This window comes from Microcaecilia unicolor, chromosome 5 (assembly GCF_901765095.1).
Source record: "Microcaecilia unicolor chromosome 5, aMicUni1.1, whole genome shotgun sequence".
NCBI classification, from domain to species: Eukaryota; Metazoa; Chordata; class Amphibia; order Gymnophiona; family Siphonopidae; genus Microcaecilia; species Microcaecilia unicolor.
Window position 1 is genome coordinate 321,321,580 of NC_044035.1, and position 25,629 is coordinate 321,347,208.

Genomic DNA, 25,629 nt, shown 5'->3' on the forward strand with positions numbered 1-25,629 from the left:
TCTGGACAGCCCGGAACAGCCTCCTCGCCCGGAACAGGTTCTGACGTCGACGCCTGCATCGACCTCTCAGCCTTTCTCTGCAGCCGCTCTAAACGAGAGCCTCCGGGCCGTTCTCCCAGAGATTCTGGGAGAGCTGTTGCGCCCTACCCCTCCGGTACCGGCGGTGCTTGCGCCTCCGGTACCGGCGAGCGTGGCGCCGGCTGGCCCATCGCCCAGGTTGAGGTCCCCGACGTCGGTACCGCGTGCGGTGCCGACCGCGGCCACCTCCCAGGAAGGCTCCCCGACTACGTCGGCGGAGGGAGCTTCGCCGATGAGGGCGAGGGAGTCTACCTCTCGACGCCCCCACCGTGGACGGGGTTCCACTGAGTCGAGCAGGGCGAGGTTGCAGACACAGGTTCGTGAACTTGTGTCTGACACCGAGGGTGAGGCCTCGTGGGAGGAAGAGGAAGACCCCAGATATTTCTCTGACGAGGAGTCTGAGGGTCTTCCTTCTGATCCCACTCCCTCTCCTGAAAGGCAGCTTTCTCCTCCTGAGAGTCTGTCTTTCGCTTCCTTTGTCCGGGAGATGTCTACGGCCATCCCCTTCCCGGTGGTTGTGGAGGACGAGCCCAGGGCTGAAATGTTTGAGCTCCTGGACTATCCTTCTCCACCTAAGGAAGCGTCCACTGTACCCATGCACCATGTCCTCAAAAAGACATTGCTGGCGAACTGGACAAAACCACTAACTAATCCCCACATTCCCAAGAAGATTGAGTCCCAGTACCGGATCCATGGGGACCCAGAGCTGATGCGCACTCAGTTGCCTCACGACTCTGGAGTTGTGGATTTGGCCCTAAAGAAGGCTAAGAGTTCTAGGGAGCATGCTTCGGCACCCCCGGGCAAAGACCCTAGAACCTTAGACTCCTTTGGGAGGAAGACCTACCATTCTTCTATGCTCGTGGCCAAGATCCAATCTTACCAGCTCTACACGAGCATCCACATGCGGAACAATGTGCGGCAGTTGGCGGGCTTGGTTGATGCTCTTCCCCCTGAGCAAGCCAAGCCTTTTCAGGAGGTGGTCAGGCAGCTGAAGGCGTGCAGGAAATTCCTGGCCAGAGGAGTGTATGACACTTTTGATGTTGCGTCCAGGGCCGCTGCTCAAGGTGTGGTGATGCGCAGGCTCTCATGGCTGCGTGCCGCCGACCTGGAGAATAGACTCCAGCAGCGGATTGCGGACTCGCCTTGCCGTGCGGACAACATTTTTGGAGAAAAAGTCGAGCAGGTGGTAGAGTCTCTCCACCAGCGGGACACCGCATTCGACAAGTTCTCCCGCCGGCAGCCTTCAGCATCTACCTCTACAGGTAGAAGATTTTTCGGGGGAAGGAAGACTGTTCCCTATGCTTCTGGTAAGCGTAGGTACAATCCTCCTTCCCGACAGCCTGCGGCCCAGGCTAAGCCCCAGCGCGCTCGCTCTCGTCAGCAGCGTGCGCCTCAGCAAGGCCCCGCGGCTCCCCAGCAAAAGCAGGGGGAGAGCTTTTGACTGGCTCCAGCAGAGCATAGCCGCAGTACAAGTATCAGTGCCGGGCGACCTGCCAGTCGGGGGGAGGTTAAAAGCTTTTCACCAAAGGTGGCCTCTCATAACCTCCGACCAGTGGGTTCTTCAAATAGTCCGGCAAGGATACACCCTCAATTTGGCCTCAACACCTCCAAATTGTCCACCGGGAGCTCAGTCTTACAGCTTCCAACACAAGCAGGTACTTGCAGAGGAACTCTCCGCCCTTCTCAGCGCCAATGCGGTCGAGCCCGTGCCATCCGGGCAAGAAGGGCTGGGATTCTATTCCAGGTACTTCCTTGTGGAAAAGAAAACAGGGGGGATGCGTCCCATCCTAGACCTAAGGGCCCTGAACAAATATCTCGTAAAAGAAAGGTTCAGGATGCTTTCCCTGGGCACCCTTCTCCCCATGATTCAGCAAAACGATTGGCTATGCTCTCTGGACTTGAAGGATGCCTACACACACATCCCGATACTGCCAGCTCACAGACAGTATCTGCGATTTCAGCTGGGCACACGTCACTTCCAGTACTGTGTGCTACCCTTTGGGCTCGCCTCTGCGCCCAGGGTGTTCACAAAGTGCCTGGCTGTGGTAGCAGCGGCACTTCGCAGGCTGGGGGTGCACGTGTTCCCATATCTCGACGATTGGCTGGTAAAGAACACGTCCGAGGCAGGAGCCCTGCAGTCCATGCAGATGACTATTCGCCTCCTGGAGCTACTGGGGTTTGTGATAAATTATCCAAAGTCCCACCTTCTCCCACTGCAGAAACTCGAATTCATAGGAGCTCTGCTGGATTCTCGGACGGCTCGCGCCTATCTTCCAGAGACGAGAGCCAACAACTTGTTGTCCCTCGTCTCGCGGGTGCGAGCGTCCCAGCAGATCACAGCTCGGCAGATGTTGAGATTGCTGGGCCACATGGCCTCCACAGTTCATGTGACTCCCATGGCCCGTCTGCACATGAGATCTGCTCAATGGACCCTAGCCTCCCAGTGGTATCAGGCTGCTGGGGGTCTAGAAGACGTGATCCACCTGTCCACGAGTTTTCTCAAATCCCTGTATTGGTGGACGATTTGGTCCAATTTGACTCTGGGACGTCCCTTCCAAATTCCTCAGCCACAAAAAGTGCTGACCACGGATGCGTCTCTCCTGGGATGGGGAGCTCATGTCGATGGGCTTCACACCCAAGGAAGCTGGTCCCTCCAGGAACGTGATCTGCAGATCAATCTTCTGGAGTTACGAGCGATCTGGAACGCTCTGAAGGCTTTCAGAGATCGGCTGTCCCACCAAATTATCCAAATTCAGACAGACAATCAGGTTGCCATGTATTACGTCAACAAGCAGGGGGGCACCGGATCTCGCCCCCTGTGTCAGGAAGCCGTCAGCATGTGGCTCTGGGCTCGCCGTCACGGCATGGTGCTCCAAGCCACATACCTGGCAGGCGTAAACAACAGTCTGGCCGACAGATTGAGCAGGATTATGCAACCTCACGAGTGGTCGCTCAATTCTCGTGTAGTGCGACAGATCTTCCAGGTGTGGGGCACCCCCTTGGTGGATCTCTTCGCATCTCGAGCCAACCACAAAGTCCCTCAGTTCTGTTCCAGGCTTCAGGCCCACGGCAGACTGGCATCGGATGCCTTCCTCCTGGACTGGGGGGAAGGTCTGCTGTATGCTTATCCTCCCATACCTCTGGTGGGGAAGACTTTGTTGAAACTCAAGCAAGACCGAGGCACCATGATTCTGATTGCTCCTTTTTGGCCGCGTCAGATCTGGTTCCCTCTTCTTCTGGAGTTGTCCTCCGAAGAACCGTGGAGATTGGAGTGTTTTCCGACCCTCATCACACAGGACGAAGGGGCGCTTCTGCATCCCAGCCTCCGATCCCTGGCTCTCACGGCCTGGATGTTGAGAGCGTAGACTTTGCCTCTTTGGGCCTGTCAGAGGGTGTCTCCCGCATCTTGCTTGCGTCCAGGAAAGATTCCACTAAGAGGAGTTACTTCTTCCAATGGAGAAGGTTTGCCGTCTGGTGTGACAGCAAGGCCCTAGATCCTCGCTCTTGTCCTACACAGACCCTGCTTGAATACCTTCTGCACTTGTCTGAGTCTGGTCTCAAGACCAACTCTGTAAGGGTTCACCTTAGTGCAATTAGTGCATACCATTACCGTGTGGAAGGTAAGCCGATCTCAGGACAGCCTTTAGTTGTTCGCTTCATGAGAGGTTTGCTGTTGTCAAAGCCCCCTGTCAAGCCTCCTACAGTGTCATGGGATCTCAATGTCGTTCTCACCCAGCTGATGAAAGCTCCCTTTGAGCCACTGAATTCCTGCCATCTGAAGTACTTGACCTGGAAGGTCATTTTCTTGGTGGCAGTTACTTCAGCTCGTAGAGTCAGTGAGCTTCAGGCCCTGGTAGCCCAGGCCCCTTACACCAAATTTCATCATAACAGAGTAGTCCTCCGCACTCACCCTAAGTTCTTGCCAAAGGTCGTGTCGGAGTTCCATCTGAACCAGTCAATTGTCTTGCCAACATTCTTTCCCCGTCCTCATTCCTGCCCTGCTGAACGTCAGCTGCACACATTGGACTGCAAGAGAGCATTGGCCTTCTATCTGGAGCGGACACAGCCCCACAGACAGTCCGCCCAATTGTTTGTTTCTTTTGATCCCAATAGGAGGGGAGTGGCTGTAGGGAAACGCACCATATCCAATTGGCTAGCAGATTGCATTTCCTTCACTTACGCCCAGGCGGGGCTGGCTCTTGAGGGTCATGTCACGGCTCATAATGTTAGAGCCATGGCTGTGTCAGTAGCCCACTTGAAGTCAGCCTCCATTGAAGAAATTTGCAAAGCTGCGACGTGGTCATTTGTCCACACATTCACATCTCATTACTGCCTGCAGCAGGATACCCGACGCGACAGTCGGTTCGGGCAGTCAGTTCTTCAGAACCTGTTTGGGCTTTAGGATCCAACTCCACCCCCCGAGGGCCCTGTTTGTTCTGTTCCAGGCTGCACTCTCAGTTAGTTGGTAAATTTTTTAGGTCAATCTCAGTTATGTCCTCGCCGTTGCGAGGCCCAATTGACCATGGTTGTTGTTTTGAGTGAGCCTGGGGGCTAGGGATACCCCATCAGTGAGAACAAGCAGCCTGCTTGTCCTCGGAGAAAGCGAATGCTACATACCTGTAGAAGGTATTCTCCGAGGACAGCAGGCTGATTGTTCTCACAAACCCGCCCGCCTCCTCTTTGGAGTTGTGTCTTCCCTTGTATTGTCTTGCTACATACTGGACTGGCCGGCTCGAGCCGGTTTCGGGCGGGAAGACGGCCGCGCATGCGCAGTGCGCATGGGCGCGCGAGGACTAGCAAAGGCCTTTGCTAGTAAGTTTCCGATGGAGGGGGCTGCCGAGGACGTCAACCCATCAGTGAGAACAATCAGCCTGCTGTCCTCGGAGAATACCTTCTACAGGTATGTAGCATTCGCTATATATATATATATATATATATATATATATATATATAATAACTAGTGATAAGATAAGTCAACTGGAAGGGTGTCCACATGTTTCAGTCTGTTAAAGTTATCAAATAAATAATTTACCACTGGCGTAGCAAGGGGGGGGGGGGCGGGAGGGGCGGTCCGACCCGGGTGTCAGCTCGGGGGGGTGCTCCCTGCCAGCTCCCCGCCTTGGCGCATCGACACCCCCCCTCCCCAGTGCCCACCCTCCTCCGTCCAACCAGCTCCCTACCTTTAAAAAAATATCGGAATCCGAAGCGAGGCCTGCACGTAAAAGAAATGTGCACCGTCTCATCGGGCCTTCCCTTGCTCTGTCTGTCCCGCCCTCCACTGACGTAATTTCCTATTTCCACAAGGGCGGGACAGACAGAGCGAGAGAAGGCCCGATGAGACGGTGCACATTTCTTTTACGTGCAGGCGCGAGGCGCTGCGCCTCACTTCAGATTCCAATATTTTTTTAAAGGTAGGGAGCTGGTTGGATGGAAGAGGGTGGGCACTGGGTCGGGGGGGGGGGGTGTTGATGCGCTGAGGGGGGGTATGTCATCGGGCTGCACCCGGGGGGGGGGTGCAACGGCGAACCGCCCCGCCCCAGGTGGCAGCCCCCCTAGCTACGCCACCGTAATTTACATTAAAAATTGCAGGAAGATGTGTTTAGCTTCTCACCATGTAGAAATTGTGTTGGCTTCTGTTTACTTAGGGGCTCATTTACTAAAGTTTAGCGTGCTCTAATTCCATTAGCACGCAATAAATGCTAAGAAGCCCATTTTAAACCTATGAGCTTCATAGCATTAGCGTACACTAACAGAATTAGTGCACTCTAGTAAAAGGGCCCTTTAGAGATTAATTGAAACAGGAGCATATAGTATGACTCAGGTTTCCTAACCTTTTGCACACAACATTTCAGCCATCATGCTGTGGCTTTCTTCAGGGTATGCTGTGAGAGGTCTCTGCAGTCTGTCTTTATAAGTAGTGGGTTCTCAAACCTGATTGGCTGGGGTTTGAGGTGGGTAGTTTCCTCAGGAAAAAGAAGATTGTTGGTGGCCCATAAGAATCAAAGGCAATACAGATAACAAGACATACTAATAACTTCAGTGGAGACAAATGGCTCATCCTAAACAAAGCATGGCAACTGCTCAATTAAAATAAATTTAGCGCAAAAAAGGCTGGTGCCAAGGACAGATATTTTTCTCCCCCCTTCCAAAGTTGTAGAATATGACCCAGGGGCGTAGCCAGCCTTCCGTGGGAGAGGGGTCCAGAGCCCGGGGGAGGGGGCACATTTTAGCCCTCCCCCCGGCGCCGCCCCCCCACCACCGACATTGCCGCCCCCCCTCCCGCCGCGAACACGCCGCCGCCGCCTACCTTTACTTTTGCTGGCGGAGGATCCCACTCCCCGCCAGCTGACGTCTTCTTCTTAGTCGCTTCCTGCTCTTCAATTTGTTTGCTGACGGCCTGCACGTTGTACGTGCAGGACGTCAGACTCAGAGAACAGAACTGTTCTCTGAGTCTGACGTCCTGCACGTACAATTACGTGCAGGACGTCAGCAAACAAATTGAAGAGCAGGAAGGACTGAGAAGACGTCGGCTGGCGGGGAGTGGGATCCCCCGCCAGCAAAAGTAAAGGTAGGCGGCGGCGGGGGCGGGTTCGCCGGGAGGGGGGTCCTGGGGTGAATCTGCGGGGGCCCCGGCCCCCTCAGGCCCCACGTAGCTACGCCACTGATATGACCTACAACAATTTCTCCCTCTTCAGAGGCAGAACTGTCCCAGTGAATCTCCAGCCCCATTCCCACCAGAATTTAAAATTGTAACTGACAAACTTTCCCTCCAAAATTCAAATTTATGACCAACAAACTTTCCTGCAAAAACCTCCTTCCTTCCTGAGGAAACTATCCACCTCAAACCCAAGTCAATCAACTATATATAAAGACAATGCAGACCTCACAGCATACTCTAAAGAAAGCCACAGTATGATGGCTGAAACGTCGGTTCCACTTACTCAGACATGGCAAAACCCGGACAACTGCAACAATCGTTTCTGTTTTTGTTTCTCCAATGTTGCAGTGCATGCAGACTCTGGCTTCTTAGGGCTTCCAGTTCGGTTTTGATTGCATATTTCTATTTCTAGTTTGTGGTCACTTCTTCTGTAGTTGGAGGGGATCCATTAGTGTTTTGCATGTGTAACTGAGTAGGTTCTATTTAGGAATCTCTAGCAGTCCAAATCAGAGGTGTAGCCAGTATGGGGCCATGGGGGCCTGGGCCCCCGTAGATTTGCCCCTGGACCCCCTGCCGCTGACCCTTTTGACCCCCCTCCCATCGCCAACCCGCCGTCGCCTTCCTTTGCTGGCGGGGGACCCCAACACCCGCCAGCCGAGCCGAGGTCCTCTTCTTCCCAATCCCGCGCAAGGCTTCATTCTAGGGTCCCCCGCCAGCAAAGGTAGGTGACGGTGGGTTGGCGGCAGGGGGGGTCGAGAGGGTCAAAGTTGGTGGGGGGGGTTCAGCAATGGCGGGGGGGTTCGACAATGGTAGTGGTGGGGGGTCAAAGTTGATGGTGAGGGGTTTGGCAATGTTGGGGGGGTCATCGGCGCCGGAGGGGTGCTAAAATGTGCCCCCTCACCTCGGGCTCTGGACCCCCCTCCCGCTGAAGTCTGGCTACGCCCCTGTTTTGTTTTTCAATCTTTACCTCCCAATAGGAGGTCTGTTTGCATTTTAGGGCATATTGCAGTGTCTGCTATGCAAGAAAAAGAGAAATAAGCCTCCATTGCCTTAATTTAGGGTGTTTTTCTTTTTTAGAATTCACAGATGTTTTGAAACCTGTGAACAGTAAGGCTATTGCTAACTCTTGTTACTGTCTATTCACTTACCTACATAAGAGTTTAGTTCTCACACCCAGCTTCCACATAAGATTGTGAAAGAGCATCTAGAGACTAATTTACAACTTCAACTCTGCATGTAGTTACAGTGTCCTTCGTTGCAGGGCCATGAGGACTGGGTGATGGATGCCGCAATTAGCAGCGACAAGAAATTGATTGTTTCCTGCTGTAAGGTAAAGAAAGCACATATAATCAAAAGTCCAAATCCAGTATTTTTCAGGAATTCTTTCTCTACGAGTACCATTCCTCTTGATGCAGAGGTAACAAATGAGGAAGGGCCAAAGCTTTTAAAATCAACAGTAAAGAAATTAACAACACGTTTCTTGACTAGTTTTTAGGTGCTACAATCCCTTCCTCAGATCAAAATGAAATAAGTAGGTCAAAGGAAAAGATAATGTTGCCTGAACATATATTAGAGCAAACTCTTCAAAAAGGAAACAGAATTTGACTTTGTTTTACTCTGCATTGGACAATGCTATATTTTGCTTTGATCTGATGAGGTAAATGCTAGATCATGAAAGCATTGCTATTTGATAAAAAGGTATCACCTTATATCTGCTTTTGTGTACTGCCCTTTATTTCCACATTTTCAAGTGGGGAAACATAGCTACCACATTACTAAAATTAGTTTCAAACATGTCTTCATATTACTTTCCCTTCTTGCTGGTAGATTTGTTCATATTTTACGTGGTTGAATCATGATAGGTAATAGAACCCTGATGAACTGAAGTGAAATTTTCTAAAAATGAAAATCATCTTATCCAAAACCTTTGCTTAACAGGGAAGCCAGGAAGAGAAAGTTTTAGAGTTGTTTTTGCCGTTCCCTTGCTCATGTGTTTGTGTTTTTTGCTGGGAGGAGTTTGCAAAAGCTGGATATAAAGTATTAATTCACTGTCCCTAAGCTGTAGCTAGTTAGTGACTTCAGCTCCTGGGGAAATACCATTTTGCCATTGTTTTAATTTGGGGGAATGCATCTCTGCATGTAATTGTCACAGCAAAGCTGTTTTGCAGGAGATGCTAAGATGAAAGGATGAAGGAGAGGGAAGTGTGAGCGGATAATTGTCAGAGGAGCAGAGAGTATGAGAGGGGGTTAGGGAATGAGTAGGTTATTAATGTAGGCTGGAGCAGTTGGTAAAAGGCCTCTATATACAAGGAGAAGAATTTTGAATTTGACACGAGATGAAATAAATAGCCAGTGTTTGGAGCGGAGCAATGGTGTCACACGGTCAAAACCATGAGCACAATGTAGTAGTTTAATGGCAGTGGATTGTATGTGTTGAAGACGCTGTATGGCATAGAGAGGAAGACCTTCTTAGATGCCCCTATGCTCAGAAGCAAACACGGGCACTAGAGGCCATTAGCGGCAGACTAGCGCCTTCATTAGTGAGCGCAGAATGCTCAGAGGCTTTTGTGCAAGCCCCTAAGTTCCAGTAGTGAGAAACAAATGTGCACAAGTCTGAGTAAACCCAAAATTGAAAGCACACATTGGCATTTAAGCCTTCCAAGTTTAAAAAAAAAATTGAAAAGCTTATATTTAAAGGTGCAGAAAACAGATGCCAATGTGGGCTTCACATTTGGGTTTGCCAGGCTCATGCGCACAGGAGCTGGGTTTACTGTAAAACTCTTCTGCACATGTGCCAAGCACGTCCCCTCTCCTTGCTTTCACTTTAACGGCGCACGTCTGAGCATCAGGGCCAGAGAGAGGTCGCAGTAGTCCAAACGGAAAATAATTAAAGCAAGAATGAAAGTATGAATCAGTAGTGGAAAGAGAAAGAATGGACAGAAGGAATGTAGTGCATAGCAAAAAAAAAAAAAAAAAAAGAAGCACAGACAACAGGATCTGTTTGCTGCTTAAATGCTTTGTTAACTGCCAATGTAGGAGATAACATGGTGCAGTTAACACCACTTGAATAGGTGAAATAACAGCATAGTGTTAGCTGCAATGTAGTTAATGGCCTGGCAATGACATTTCCTCTGCCTGAATGGGAAAGTTCTGTGGTTGCCCCCAACGCAGAAGGTCTGCAGTTACTGCACATTCATTTTCACAATGAATGAACAGGAACTGCAAAATCATACAACTTACAACTACATAAATATTTGCTTTAATCTACAAAATTCACAACTTCTGTTATTATGTAAATCATAAAAAGTCCCAAAAAACAACAAAGCAAGTGATCTGCAAATTCCAACGTGGAAAATAAACCCACAGATCAATATAACATCAAAAGGGTTTTATTAATGATACTGTATATCAGAAAGTTGCCGACACAGGCCGTGTTTCGCCCAAAGGGGCTGCGTCAGGGGCTAAAGTAGAACCATCTGATAGGGACAATTATCTATATATATAAAGGCACCACTGAAGCCTCCAGCCGGAAGTGTGAAGCGCCAGAGATATCCGGTTTTCCCATGAGTGAAGGAAAACAGCACAGCACGAAATCCCAGGAAACAGTGAAGGACTCAGAGGGGGGGAGGGGAGAGAGATGCCCTCACTCTCTCTGTAACACAAACACAGAACAGCAGGAAACAACACTGAAGGACTGGACTCGGAGGGGGGAGGGGGGAGGGGGAGGGAGAGAGGGCAGAGGGCAGGGACACATACACTCCCACATGCACACTCTGAAGAAAACCTTGCTAGCCCCCGTTTCATTTGCATCAGAAACGGGGCTTTTTTACTAGTAATGCTCATAAAGGAAAAAGAAAAACCAGCACATTCAGCAAGACCTGTTGTATGTTTAAATCACCAAGGGATACACCGCTACTAATGCTAATTGTCCCTATATTGATCTGCTGGTTTATTTTCCACAAAATCAAAAAAAGTCTTCATGATCAAACTCTTAACTGCTGAGCATCAGCATGTCAAGGCTTCAGTTTATGGAATTACTCTCTTTTCCGTTATTGATGAGACATATGTACCCTGAAGTGTTATAGTTGAATTGAATTTGCTTCTGATACCCAGGATAAAACTTTGAGATTATGGAATATTGAAAATTATGAGCGAATTTCAGCAGCGAAAGAAAGCAACAGAACAAGGGAATCGCCAATAGTTAAGGTCAGTGTTATGATAGGGTTGTTTCTACCTGTTACTAATTGCAAAAATGATTTTCAAATGAGTTGGTACTTGAAATTTGTAGTTTAGGGATTTTACAATGCATTTCTTCTTTTGATAAATTATTGCATTTGATAATCTTAAAAAGGACACAGGGAATTCAGTAATATAATACCATGCCTTGGCAAAAACACATTTATGTTGCATAAACAGAAGCAAAGGAGCCAGGAAATGAAGGAAAATGAAATCCAAATAAACTTATTTGATCCAGAAATCACATATTATAAAGATCCTTGTGTCTCTCCAAAATATATCAATTTGCCTTTAAGATTTGTTTGATGTTATTTGCTAGGCTCGAAAGCCACAAAGTGCAGGATGCATAGATAGATGATATCTGAAGGCTAAAAAAACCAGAAAGAAATGACTTGCTGTTCTAAAACCAGAGAACCATATCTTGTGCATATTTGTTGTGATAACCCTGAAAACCCAACTGACTAGGTGTGCCTCCAGCAGAAGGTTGAGAAGCAGAGAACTATAGTAATAGCAGTTCTGTATATAACACGGATGCAAGAGTTCAGCCCTTCGAATGCCGAAGACAGGCCAGGTTTTCAGGATATCCCTAATGAGAATGCCTATACTTCCCTCTGAGTTTCCTTATTTCACTCTGGTTACAACATTTATTACTCTCACTCTCCAGTAACCACCCTTATATTAATCATCAAAATTTTTCTTTATTCTTGCAATTTTATTTAAATACCTACAAAATTATTAAAAATGTCCCTAATCCTCACACACACTTGCACACTTCATACACATCTCTAATTATCCAGCTATGTAGTCTGTGGCTACACTATGCCCTATTTGCATCATAGATTACACATTCATATTTTTCTGTTCATATAATATATCATAGATTGAACAGTCTCATAGTCTTATTTTATTATGCACAGGCTATTTGCACCAGCAAGATGTACAATGTCCAATTTTCTTCTTCAATCACATGTGACAAATGACTTTTCTTCTCATTGTGCACTCAATAACCATAACTACTACTACTACTTAACATTTCTAGAGCGCTACTAGGGTTACGCAGCGCTGTACAAATTAATAACTAAGGACGGTCCCTGCTCAGAAGAGCTTACAATCTAAAGGACGAAATGTCAAAGCTTGAAATAGAACAAGTCAACTATTCCAATTCAAAGTGCTCGTTCTCTTATCTGTTCTTCAAATTACTCTCCATGAATCCTCTCCTCAGTTCACAATCCAGTCCTCACGCTGGAAGTTTAGTTCCAATCAATTGTCACACCCTATGACATGGGCATGTTTTGGGTGGGTCCAAAAAAATAGATGTTTATTCCCTGTTTCAGAAGGGGAATGAATTTCTCTGTCCAAAAAAGATGGATGTTTGGAGTTAGACCTGCTACCTGGGATATCCAGTTTTCAGAAAAGTTATTCCGTTGATCAGCAGCACACTGGAGAGATTAAGGAAGGTCACCTTTTTCATTCTCCAGTGGTTGGTGTTGTTCCCCCCCACACACAAAAGAAAATGTAAAACTGGCAAGGGACACTTCGTTGTGTGACAGCTTCAGGAGAAATAAAGGGAAAAGGGACTTCATATACTGCCTTTCTGAAGTTTTTGCAACTACGTTCAAAGCGGTTTACATATATTCAGGTACTTATTTTGTACCAGGGGCAATGGAGGGTTAAGTGACTTGCCCAGAGTCACAAGGAGCTGCAGTGGGAATCGAGTTCGCCAGGATCAAAGTCCACTGGACTAACCACTAGGCTACTACTTCAATGTCTGTTTCTAAAGTGGCTAACATGTTCCAGCACACAAATGTCTATATTGCTATTTCATAACATAAGCATTCATATGCTGCCACAGAGATGTTTACGATCCTGTGTTATCCCATAGATATTTAGATGTTTAGATGTTCATGCAGCACATATCCAACAGATACATTTCCATTTCACCATGTATTTTAGAACAAGTTCTACACTGACAGATCCTGTTCTAAGGTATTAGCAGAACTCATATCACCCCTCTCCTCAAGTCACTTCACTGGCTTCCGATCAGGTACCGCATACAGTTAAAGCTTCTCCTACTAACCTACAAATGCACTTAATCTGCAGCCCCTAATTACCTCTCTACCCTTATCTCCCCTTACGCTCCTACCCGAAACCTCCGCTCATAGGACAAATCCCTCCTCTCTGTACCCTTCTCCACCACCGCCAATTCCAGGCTCCGCCCTTTCTGCCTCGCCTCTCCCTATGCTTGGAACAAATTTCCTGAGCCCATACGCCAGGCCCCCTCCCTGCCCATCTTCAAATCCTTGCTCAAAGCCCACCTCTTCAATGTTGCCTTTGGCACCTAACATTATACCTCTATTCAGGAAATCTAGACTGCCCCAATTTGTTTGACTGCACATTTTGTCTATTAGATTGTAAGCTCCTTTGAGCAGGGACTGTCCTTCTTTGTTAAACTGTACAGCGCTGCGTAACCCTAGTAGCGCTTTAGAAGTGTTAAGTAGTAGTAGTAGTAACTTCAGACGGCCTGACTCAGACACCTAAATTCCGCTTTGGATGTCCTTTCTAAAATGCTGCGCCAAATCATTAAAAATAGCCAAATAATGAAAACAGCAAAATCAAAGGCACAACAAATGAACAAAATTACAATAAATTCAGCATCATTGTACAAATGATTAAAAAAGAGAATGACTTGCAGCCAATCAAATTAAAGAATGTCTAGAATTGGCAATATTAAGCCAGTGAAACCTTAAATGTAAGTATTGTTTTATGTCTTCTTTATACCTTTCTTTTCATCCATTTTATGATAACAGTCTGTGTGTGGCTTTTTGCACCACTATTGCCCTGCCTGCTAAATTTCTTTTAGAGGCGGGTCATGTGCTGATTCATTGTGACTCCTAAATCAGTAGGGCTGAAAAGTGGGGCCATGTGTGAAAATCACATCGCTCAGTGTTAGGACTGGCCCTGATTGTGCTACATATCTGTAGTATGCTTACTGACTGTATGTCTTTGATCCAAAGGTGATAACAGATTTGAAGGAAAAGTCCATTGATCATTATTAAATGTTGGGTTTTTGCCAGGTTCTTCGGGCCTGGATTGGCCACTGTCGGAGACAGAGTGCTGGGCTTGATGGACCTTTGGTCTTTTCCCAGTCTGGCAGTGCTTATGTACTTATGTTATATATACAGTGGTGGATTGTTTAGACCTTTTACATTCCAGGAGCCCACTTTCAAGCCTCTTTGAGTATCCCTCCCTCCCCCCCCCTCCCCCACCCCCCCCAATCTGGAGGAGTGGCCTCTTTTAGATTGTAAGCTCTTTGAGCAGGGACCGTCTCTCTTTGTTAAATTGTACAGCGCTGCGTAACCCTAGTAGCGCTTTAGAAATGTTAAGTAGTAGTAGTAGTGGTTAGGGTGGTGGACTTTGGTCCTGGGGAACTGAGGAACTGAGTTTGATTCCCACTTCAGGCACAGGCAGCTCCTTGTGACTCTGGGCAAGTCACTTAACCCTCCATTGCCCAATGTAAGCCGCATTGAGCCTGCCATGAGTGGGAAAGCGCAGGGTACAAATGTAACAAAAATAAAATAGATACTATTGGAGATTCTACATGGAATGTTGCTACTATTGGAGATTCTACATGGAATGTTGCTATTCCACTAGCAACATTCCGTGTAGAAGCCTGCGCAGCCACATTGGTGATCTGCAAGGGCCGACTTCTACATGGAATGTTGCAACATTCCATGTAGAATCTCAAATAGTAGCAACAGTGGAGGAGTGACCTAGTGGTTAGGGTGGTGGACTTTGGTCCTGGGGAACTGAGGAACTGAGTTTGATTCCCACTTCAGGCACAGGCAGCTCCTTGTGACTCTGGGCAAGTCACTTAACCCTCCATTGCCCAATGTAAGCCGCATTGAGCCTGCCATGAGTGGGAAAGCGTAGGGTACAAATGTAACAAAAATAAAATAGATACTATTGGAGATTCTACATGGAATGTTGCTACTATTGGAGATTCTACATGGAATGTTGCTATTCCACTAGCAACATTCCGTGTAGAAGGCTGCGCAGGCTTCTGTTTCTGTGAGTCTGACGTCCTCAGACTCACAGAAGCAGAAGCCTGCGCGGCCACATTGGTGATCTGCAAGGGCCGACTTCTACGTGGAATGTTGCAACATTCCATGTAGAATCTCAAATAGTAGCAACAGTGGAGGAGTGACCTAGTGGTTAGGGTGGTGGACTTTGGTCCTGGGGAACTGAGGAACTGAGTTTGATTCCCACTTCAGGCACAGGCAGCTCCTTGTGACTCTGGGCAAGTCACTTAACCCTCCATTGCCCCATGTAAGCCGCATTGAGCCTGCCATGAGTGGGAAAGCGCGGGGTACAAATGTAACAAAAAAAAAAAAAGGATGAATTGGGCAGTCATATTGCTTGAGTCCAGTTCAGCATTTCCAACACCTTAAATACCAGTTGATTTGAGGCACACTCATAGTCTTCTATATGTGGATACTTTAAAGAAAACACCTTTGTGATAAGCATGAAGATGCTGTTATCATACTACTGTTTGAAGACTTACCATAAAGATGATTTCCTGATTTGTTAAAAAAAACAAAACATGATGGTACGAAAAATAAAGTAATTTTCTGTGTCATGTCTCTGTTTTACAGAGAACTTAAGATAGTAAAAAAATGGAGAGATTAAAAGGGCACTTTACTCATAGTTTTTATTGTGGCCTATCAGCTGCCCATAACACCTGTTACCTCATTCTCACCTAGGTCATTAATAGCTTGTACTATGCATTACTTCATGTATGTATTTTAATCTGATAAATATTTTATGTGCCAATCAGTCTAAATTTACAAGCTAGAGAGAGAGAGCACATTCTGTCAGAGGAGAATGATTTCAGTGGTTAAAGTCTGTTCTTGTCCATTTAATGATTGCTGATTTTTTTTCTTTTAGTGTGAACAGTGTGGCAAACCGTTCTTGCTGTTAAACTGGGATGACTTTAATGTGATAATGCAGTGTGTTTTCTGTCGTATGGCTTCTCCTCTAAGAAACATTTTCCCTTCTCCTCCAGCCTCCTAGCCTGAACTTCATGCCAGCAAGAGCTTCCAGTTGTCTCTATGATTCAGGAAATATTTTATCTAAAATTTTTCCCACAGAAATCAAAGAACCTTAATGTACAGGATACTATAAATACTATTTTTGTGCACTGGTTTTGAATTCTGCAGTAACAGCCATTTGAACTTGTTTGGACCATAACAGTGTTTGTACCGTAGTACATAATGAACTCTGTTATTGTATTAATAAATGCTGTTTACTAGCTTCTAGGTTAACATATGCACTATTTTTATTGACTTTTCAGTGCAGTTGAAATGTGTTTATTTCTCACATGTAATACTCCTGGGGGAATGATTCTAATTTTTCAAGATAATAAACAGTTTTTAGGTTATTGCCTCTGCTTGTCTGGACTTAATAAGAATCCTGATGGTTTGTGTGGTGGGTCTGTAACTGCTTTCTGGGAATTGTGGGCCCACTGGGAATGTGGCCCCAGTAACCTAGGAATCATGGGGGATAATTTCAGAACAGGAGACTCGCCCAGAGGCGGTTGGGACCCAGTCGGTGGGAGGAGGGTGCTAGTGTAGAGCACAAGTGGCAGCAGCGGCATACCAAGGGTGGGGCAGTGGGGGCGGTCCGCCCCAGGTGCACTCTGCAGGGGGGTGCAGGGAGTTCCCTGCTCCCTCTGATGTTACTTCCTATTCTGGGGCAGAAGGAACAGTGCACCTGGGGGGGGGGGCGTTTTGAGGTGATGAACCGGGGGGGGGGGGGAGGGGAAATGATGCTGCACCTGGGGGGATGCTGCACCTGTAGGGGGGATGACGCTGTATCCTGTGTGTGTGTGGGGGGGGGGGGGTGCAGTGGCGATCCACCCTGGGTGACAGCCGACCAAAGAGTACCACTGAGCGGCAGTTGCAGGCGGACCTGAGTTGTGCTGGGGATAGACCCTCTAAGAGACCACAGGGGTAGCCCCAGGCGGATGGCTAGGCATTTTGTGACAATTATATTTCAAGATATCTCAAGATGCAATACTCCATAACTTAATTTAAACTTGAATGGACACAAGTCTGTTATAAAGACGGACATATCAGCACACATCATATACACAAAACACAGATCAACTCTTACCTAATACAGAATATAGAACTACAGTACAAATTAGCAACAGAAACATGCAGACATAAACTATAGTGGAAACTGCAATAAACCAGAGTGTGAAGCAGGGGCGTAGCCAGTCACCTAATTTTGGGTGGGCCTGAGATGGGTGGGCAGAAGAACCCCGCCTCATCCCACAGATGATGTGGTCTCTCCTCTCACCTGTAGGCCATATGGTTTCTCAAATATCCTCCCTCTCCTGCATACCTTTAAATAGCAGATTTTCACCGGCAACAGGCAGCAACTAATACACACAGCTGATGTTGGCTCCATACCCTTCCCTCTGATGCAACTTCCTGTTTCCACCTAGGCAAGACTACATCAGAGCGAAGGCTATGGGGCGGATGCGAGCAGTATGCATCAGTCACTGCTCACTGCAGGCGAAGATCTGCTATTTACAAGGTATGCAGGAGGGACAGTTGTTGGGAGTTTTCGGCTGGTGAGGCTTGGGGATCCCTGCCAGCCACATTATAGCTATGCTGGTACTAGGTGGGCCCGGGCCCAAAGTGGGTGGGCCTGGGCCCACCCAAACCCACCCTTGGCTACGCCACTGGTGTGAAGAGTGGAACATTGAAGAAAATGCATTCCCTTCTGTACAAAGCTAAATACAAAACCATAAGAAATGGACATTCCCAAAACTGACATATCCCAGTCACTAAAAACTCAAAATAAAATACTTTCTTGCACCCAAATGATCCTTTTATTTTTCTAATTTAATTTTCCTGGTCTCTTTTTTTCCCTATTTGCCTGTCTTTTCCTAAATCCTCTCCCCTTTCCATTTTTTAAACATTTTATTTACTTATTTATTACACAGGAGGTCTTTTACTAAAGATTAGTTTGAGTTATCTGCAGCAGGGCCCATAGAAATAAAATGGGACCTGCTGCAGATAATTCAAGCTAACCTTTAGTAAAAGACCCCCACAGTGTGTAGACCACGCTATCCTAGGTCCTAGGTGGTTTACAATATAAAACAATCCAATATCTAACAAACATACACATAAAACAGAATCCAGTATAGCATCTTATAAGATATTTCTCTACTTTACGAGACTGGGAGGCTAAATGGCAGATGACGTTTAATGCAAGTGCAAGGTGATGCATGTAGGAAAAAAGAACCCGAATTATAGCTACGTCATGCAAGGTTCCACGTTAGGAGCTACGGACCAAGAAAGAGATCTGGGTGTCGTCGTCGATAATACACTGAAACCTTCTGCTCAGTGTGCTGCTGCGGCTAGGAAAGTGAATAGAATGTTGGGTATTATTAGGAAAGGTATGGAAAACAGGTGTGAAGATATTATAATGCCATTGTATCGCTCCATGGTGTGACCGCACCTTGAGTATTGTGTTCAGTTCTGGTCACCGCATCTCAAGAAAGATATAGTAGAATTGGAAAAGGTGCAGCGAAGGGCGACTAAAATGATAGTGGAGATGGGACGACTTCCCTATGAAACTACAGTGTAGTAAATTTAAAACAAATCGGAGAAAATGTTTCTTCACCCAACGCATAATTAAACTCTGGAATTCGTTGCCGGAGAACGTGGTGAAGACGGTTAGCTTAGCAGAGTTTAAAAAGGGATTAGACAGTTTCCTAAAGGACAAGTCCATAAACCACTAATAAATGGACTTGGGAAAAATCCACAATTCCAGGAATAACATGTATAGAATGCTTGTACATTTGGGAAGCTCGCCAGGTGCCCTTGGCCTGGATTGGCCGCTGTCGTGGAAGGATGCTGGGCTCGATGGACCCTTGGTCCAATGGCGTAGGAAGGGGGGGTGGTCCGCCCCGGATGCAAGCCGTTGGGGGGGTGTCGGCTCCACTGGTTCCCTGCTCCCTCTGCCCCGGAACAGGTTACTTCATATAAACATATCTGGATTTTACCTCAACCCCTTCTCTCACCCTCTACATAAGTACATAAGTAATGCCATACTGGGAAAAGACCAAGGGTCCATCGAGCCTAGCATCTTGTCCACGACAGCGGCCAATCCAGGCCAAGGGCACCTGGTGAGCTTCCCAAACGTACAAACATTCTATACATGTTATTCCTGGAATTGTGGATTTTTCCCAAGTCCATTTAGTAGTGGTTTATGGACTTGTCCTTTAGCAAACCGTCTAATCCCTTTTTAAACTCTGCTAAGCTAACCGCCTTCACCACGTTCTCCGGCAACAAATTCCAGAGTTTAATTATGCTTTGGGTGAAGAAACATTTTCTCCGATTTGTTTTAAATTTACTACACTGTAGTTTCATAGGGAAGTCGTCCCATCTCCACTATCATTTTAGTTGCCCTTCGCTGCACCTTAGGTCTTCCGTCTTCCTCTTTCACTTCTTCCCCACCTACCTTTCATTTTCCCATCCCCCTATTTCTTTATTTTCCCAGTCTCCCCCCATTTCCACCCTCTCTACTCATCCTCTCTCCAGTCCTTATTTAATTACATTTACATTTGTTTCACAGTTACCTAATAGTTCACTGCGGATTACAGTAAAACGCAAACCAGTCAATCAGACTGGGAAGAAAGAACATCCAGCACATTGCATTATTATAAAATAGAAAAAATTCAAAATTCAGTTTCCCAAATCGGAGTGAATAAACGAGCTTTCAGTTTCTTCCCAAACCTTAAGTAGAGTCTAAGCAAACTCAGTTTGGTAAGGAGTTCCAGATACTGGCATTAGGGTTTCCAGTGGTAGGGGGCGCTGTTTGCTGTGTTATTTGCTGAGCATCAGATGGAATAGAGAGATGACCTCATTTTCATTCTTCTGCCTACATCACCATGTAATTTGGCTGTTCTTTCCCGCAATGTTTCCCTCTGAGCATACTGCACTGGTCTGGCGGTAATGGTCTCTAGCACCTGTGTTTACTCTGACCATTGGCTTCTCAGTGTAGAGAATGATACTAAAGACATTAGTGATGATGGAGCTAACTCATATAGCACATTATAAACAATGATCTTGCCTCCATAGGAAGCCAATGTAATTGCCTTAACCAGGGGATTACGCTATCCCATTTCAAAGCCTGATAGATCAGTCTCACTGCCATATTTTGGAGTGCCTGTGATTGATGAGCCACTAGCCTTGAACAACCAGCATTACAACAGATTACAATAGTCAAGCTGACTTAACATAGTAACATAGAGGGGCACAATCGAACGGTGCCGGCCATCTATATGGGGGGGCCATCTATATGGCCGGCGCCGCAAACAGCGGTCCCAAACCGTATTATCGAAAAAGATGGCCAGCCATAATGGAAACCGAGGCCGGCCATCTCAAACCCATCCAAATCCAAGGTATTTGGTCGTGGGAGGGGCCAGCATTTGTAGTGCTCTGGTCCCCCTGACATGCCAGGACACCAACCGGGCACCCTAGGGGGCACTGCAGTGGACTTCAAAAATTGCTCCCAGGTGCATACCTCCCTTACCTTGGGTGCTGAGCCCCCCCAAACCCACTCCACACAACTGTACAACACTACCATAGCCATAAGGGGTGAAGGGGGGGCACCTACGTGTTGTAGGGTTACCATATGGCTCCAGAAAAAGGAGGACGGATTGAGCCAGCTGGGTTTTACTTCCATTGCTTTAAAGCAATGGAAGTAAAACCCGGCTGGCTCAATCCGTCCTTCTTTTTCTGGAGCCATATGGTAACCCTACGTGTGGGTACAGTGGGTTTTGGGGGGGTTTGGAGGGCTCAACACTTACCACCACAAGTGTAACAGGTGGGGGGGGGGGGGGATGGACCTGGGTCCACCTGGCTGAAGTGCACTGCATCCACTAAAACTGCTCCAGGGACCTGCATACTGCTTATGAGGCTGGCAAAAAAATGTTTTTAAATTTTTTTTTTTAGGGTGGGAGGGGATTGGTGACCACTGGGGGAGTACGGGGAGGTCATCCCCGATTCCCTCCAGTGGTCTGGTCGGTTTGGACACTTTTTTGAAGCTTGGTCCTGAAAATAAATGGACCAAGTAAAGTCGGGCAAATGCTCGTCAGGGCCGCCCTTCTTTTTCCCATTATCAGCTGAGGGCAGCCATGTGTTAACAACGCCCCCGTCCCGCCTTCGGTACGCCTCCGACACGCCCCCTTGAAGTTTGGCCGGCTCCGCGACGGACTGCAGTTGAGGCCTGCTGAAATCGGCTTTCAATTGTGTCGGAAGATGACCAGCCTTCTCTTTCGAAAATAAGCAGGATAGTTACTATGTTAAGTCAGCTTGACTATTGTAATCTGTTGTATGCTGGTTGTTCAAGGCTAGTGGCTCATCAATCACAGACACTCCAAAATATGGCAGTGAGATTGATCTGTCAGGCTTTGAAATGGGATAGCGTAATCCCCTCGTTAAGGCGATTACATTGGCTTCCTATGGAGGGAAGATCATTGTTTAAACTGTGTGTAGGTTTATAATGTGCTTAGATCAAGTGCTTGTACTACTAAACCAAATTGATTGAAAGATATTTTCAAATTCTTCTCAACTGTCTTAACTTTCAAAATGTTTTTTTTTTTTTTTGTTAAACAGTTGACCTGCTTCTCAAATGATAACATGGGGTCAAGGAATCACTCATCTCCCCTCTTGTCTTAAAAAAAAAAAAAAGAGAGACTGACCAAATCATGCTCTTGTGTGACTTTTCCAATCCAACCCCTTTTCAGCCTGTTTTGGTGGTCTCTAATACTATTCTTTGCCCTCTTAGGCATATGATGGGCAACTTATAGGAAAGTGCCAGCACTAATGTAATTCCAGTAATCTGCGATTTACCCAGAAACCCAACACCCATAAACAACCAAGACCCACAAACAGACACCTTTTATAGAGCTCTGACACCTGGTCACAGTGTTCCATGCCCGCATCTGTCCATAGGCCTCTCACCAAGCCCAAAGCTTGACCCAGCACACAGTCTCTTCTGAACCTGACCAAACAATCATCATCCTCAGACCACAATGCCCATTGAACACCCGCACCAGCAATTTATATCAATGCAAGATCCATGGTGAACAAGGCCTAATTAATAAGCGAACTATAAGAATTGTCCTGTCTAGGATTTTTATTTATTTCTGAAAGATGGTTCACAGAAGTCAATAGCCCGATACTACCCTACCTTAACCCACCTGGATACGTCATTCTCAATTCTCCAAGACTAAATAAAAAAGGAGGAGGCTAGCACTCATTTTTAAGAGCTTTCTACACATATCCTTAGTTAGTATAGGAGTCCTCCCAGAACTGGAGTACATGCTATGTAAACTCCATGACAACTCCAAAGGAGCCAATCAGATCACTCCTTATCTACCAACTACCGGGACCCTGGACTAAGGCTGAACCTACCATAATGGAGATCATCTCATCTGTGATGTCTCAATTTCCCAAAGTAGTTGTTCTGGGAGATCTAAACTTACACCTAGAGAATGATGGGGATGCCAATATACATAAGTTTAAATCATTCTTGAGAATAGCTGAACGTGCTATACTTAGGGGAGGTCCAACTCATGAGCTAGGCCACACTTTACATTTCCTTATGTACCCTCCCACCAACCTAATTGGATTTACCACATGGAAGCCAATAATAGTCCAACCATTTCCAATTGGACTTTACCATTAATATCTGCCTTCTGAACCACCCAACCCGTTACCCTTTTAAACTTATCACCACTAGAGGGAAAATAGATGAATCCAGCTTCTGGAACAAACTGAAAAACGCTCTTCCCCTTGAAAGCCCCATGCAAGAATCTGTAAAATCGGTCTGGGATATCAAAGTCAAAACAGTTCTGGACAAAATAGCACCAATAACTACCAAAAAAAATTAAAGCATCTTGAAAATCACCACGGTTCTCAGAAAAACTATCACAATTAGAACAAAAATGCAGAAACCTCAAAAAGAAATGGAGAAAAAGCAAAACTATTGATGATAGATCCAAATGGAAAATCTCCTTTCATCACTACAAACAAAAAGTAACTAGTTCCAATCAAAAATAATACAGAAGCCTAGTGTGCCAGGACACCTTTGACAATAAAAAACTATTCACCCTAGTTAGGAGCCTAAGCTCCATCCACTTTCCTGTTACAGAACAACAAGCATGCCCCTCTGCTCAAAATCTAGCTGACTACTTCGAAAGCAAGGTCAATCAAATTAGAGCTGACCTTGCCAAACAGAACCCAAAAGAAAAGAACTTAAAAGCCTATGACTCAGGGGGTCATCTCTACCCTAGATTCAAGTCAGAGAATTAAAGTAAACCAACTATAGGAATTATTCCAACCACTATCAACTGAAGACGTAAAATCACTACTACTAAAATGTTCATGCTCGCATTGCTTCCTAGACCATTGTCCAGAATTCCTGTTCCAAACTACCTCAACAGAAGCAGTTCATTGGCTAACAAACTGCCTGAACGGGCTACTAGATTCTGGCTCTCTTCCCTCAGATATGGACAAAATCGTCCTCACACCAGTTCTAAAGGGTCAGGGTTAGACTCCGCCTCCACTGCAAATTACCGCCCAGTGGCGAATATACCACTCTTTACAAGAATTCTTGAATCATATGTTAGTAAACAATTCTCCAAATATCTGGACACATTCTCCACACTACACCAGTCCCAATTCGGATTCAGATCCACACACAGCACTGATACTCTGCTCTTGGTACTAACAACGTATATCAAACAATACCTATGCAAGGAAGATCTGGTGCTTCTATTTCAGTTCGACATCTTAGCAGCATTTTACGCAGTGGATCATGTAATGCTACTAGACCGTCTGAATCAGATTGGAATTACAAGCCAAGTCCTCAAATGGTTCAATGAATTCTTCTCATTCCGAAGCTACTCAGTTAAACAAAATAATAACCTTTCCAAATACTGGATTCCGATATGCGGGGTTCCCCAAGGGTCCCCGCTCTCTCCCATCCTGGTCAACTTCTTCGTGTCTATTCACCTGGGATAAGGAGAAATACTACTATCATAGGCTGATGACATCATGCTCCTCCTACCTCTGACATCCTTGCACCAAGACCCGACCCGAGCAGTAACAATCGGGATGAACTCTATCCAGACTTGGGCCCTAGCAAACAAACTGAAATTGAATACCCAAAAGATCAAGATTCTCTGGTTCCGGAATCAAGGAACCGAGGTTCCATCTTCAATAGCATTACCCAACAATACGACCTTCCCTGTTGAATCATAAGCAAGAGTGCTTGGAGTCATTCTTGATTCTTCCCTCAACCAGCTATGGAAGAAAACAGTGTTTAAAATGAGACAGCTTCATCTAGTCAGGTCATTCTTTGATGAAAAAGCTTTTGCGATACTGGTACAAATGCTTATCCTATCACACCTGGACTACTGCAATGCCCAATTTTTTGGCATTAGGAGTAAATACCAAAAAAAACCTACAGATCATACAGAATAAAGCAGCAAGACTAATCTTCAAACTGAACAGATCCACCAGCGTCTCACCTTACCTTGCAAAACTACACTGGCTACCAATAGCTGAAAGAACTATGTTTAAGGTTACTTGTCTAGTCTTTCAGATTCTTTGAGGTGCCACCTCTGCACTCCTGATCAGCCTCTCATCTATTTGCATTGTCCACTCCAACAGACTAAAAGAATAACTAATCCTAGCCCCACCGTTTCTCAAGGGAATCCGATCTCAGAAGATCTTTAACTCACTCTTCTCAGGGGCAGGGATTCACATTATGGCTATCAGAACAGAGTATAACTACCTCAGCTTTCCGAAAGAAGCTAAAAACCTTCTTCTTCCCAAAGACTGCTACATAATACTGACTGATCACTGATCGACAAATAAACTTTAGAAATATCGAATTTAACATAGACTGTAATACCACATAATGCTCTATAACATCATATCATTCCAATAAGAATTGTATTTGCCCATTAGCCTACTTATAAAAATGTAACTTTTGTTCCACTAATATTGTAAACTGTGCTGAACCCTAGACAGGGGATATTAGCGGTATATAAGACCAAAATTGAATCAAGTTGAATTGAATCACTCCTCCTGTGTTCTGTTTTTTCCTTCTATTTGGTCTCCCATTCCCATTTTGTCCTCCTCCATTTCTGGCCTCCCTTGGACATTAAAGTGTAAAAGTATGCACTGATAGTCCTGTGAATTTCTGTGGCTGAAGGAGACCCATGGTTTTGCTTCAACTGCAGCTGTGATTTAGTACCCCATAGAAATTGCTGCCCTAGGTGACTGCCTAGCCTGCCTAAGGCTCAAACTGACCCTCTGCCCTCCCACCTCTCTGGAAGTGTGTGCGAAGAGAGACATTATTGACTGTGATTGGATTCAACACAAAAAAATGCAGGTCCTTGGCTACAGAACTACCTGTGCAGCAATGAAGTTTGCTTTAACCTTCTTTAATACATTTATTATCTTGCAGATACTTTTGAGACTGAGATTACCAATCCTACTTCTCCGTAGCAAAGCCATTGCAAATCTACAATATAAAAAAAGCTTGAACGCCGAGCAAACCTGCAC

At 46.1% G+C, this 25,629-nt stretch overlaps 1 protein-coding gene across 1 annotated transcript in view; it reads left to right on the plus strand.

Moving 5' to 3' along the window:
- Positions 1-16,356, plus strand: part of WDR88 (WD repeat domain 88) — a 59,942-nt gene extending 43,586 nt beyond the window's left edge. The window contains exons 10-12 of the mRNA XM_030205055.1: positions 7,998-8,066; positions 10,850-10,942; positions 15,917-16,356. Coding sequence (XP_030060915.1) covers positions 7,998-8,066; positions 10,850-10,942; positions 15,917-16,042 — 288 coding nt within the window. The 3' untranslated portion in view covers positions 16,043-16,356. The remainder of the gene's footprint in view (positions 1-7,997; positions 8,067-10,849; positions 10,943-15,916) is intronic.
- Positions 16,357-25,629: the final 9,273 nt, after the last annotated feature.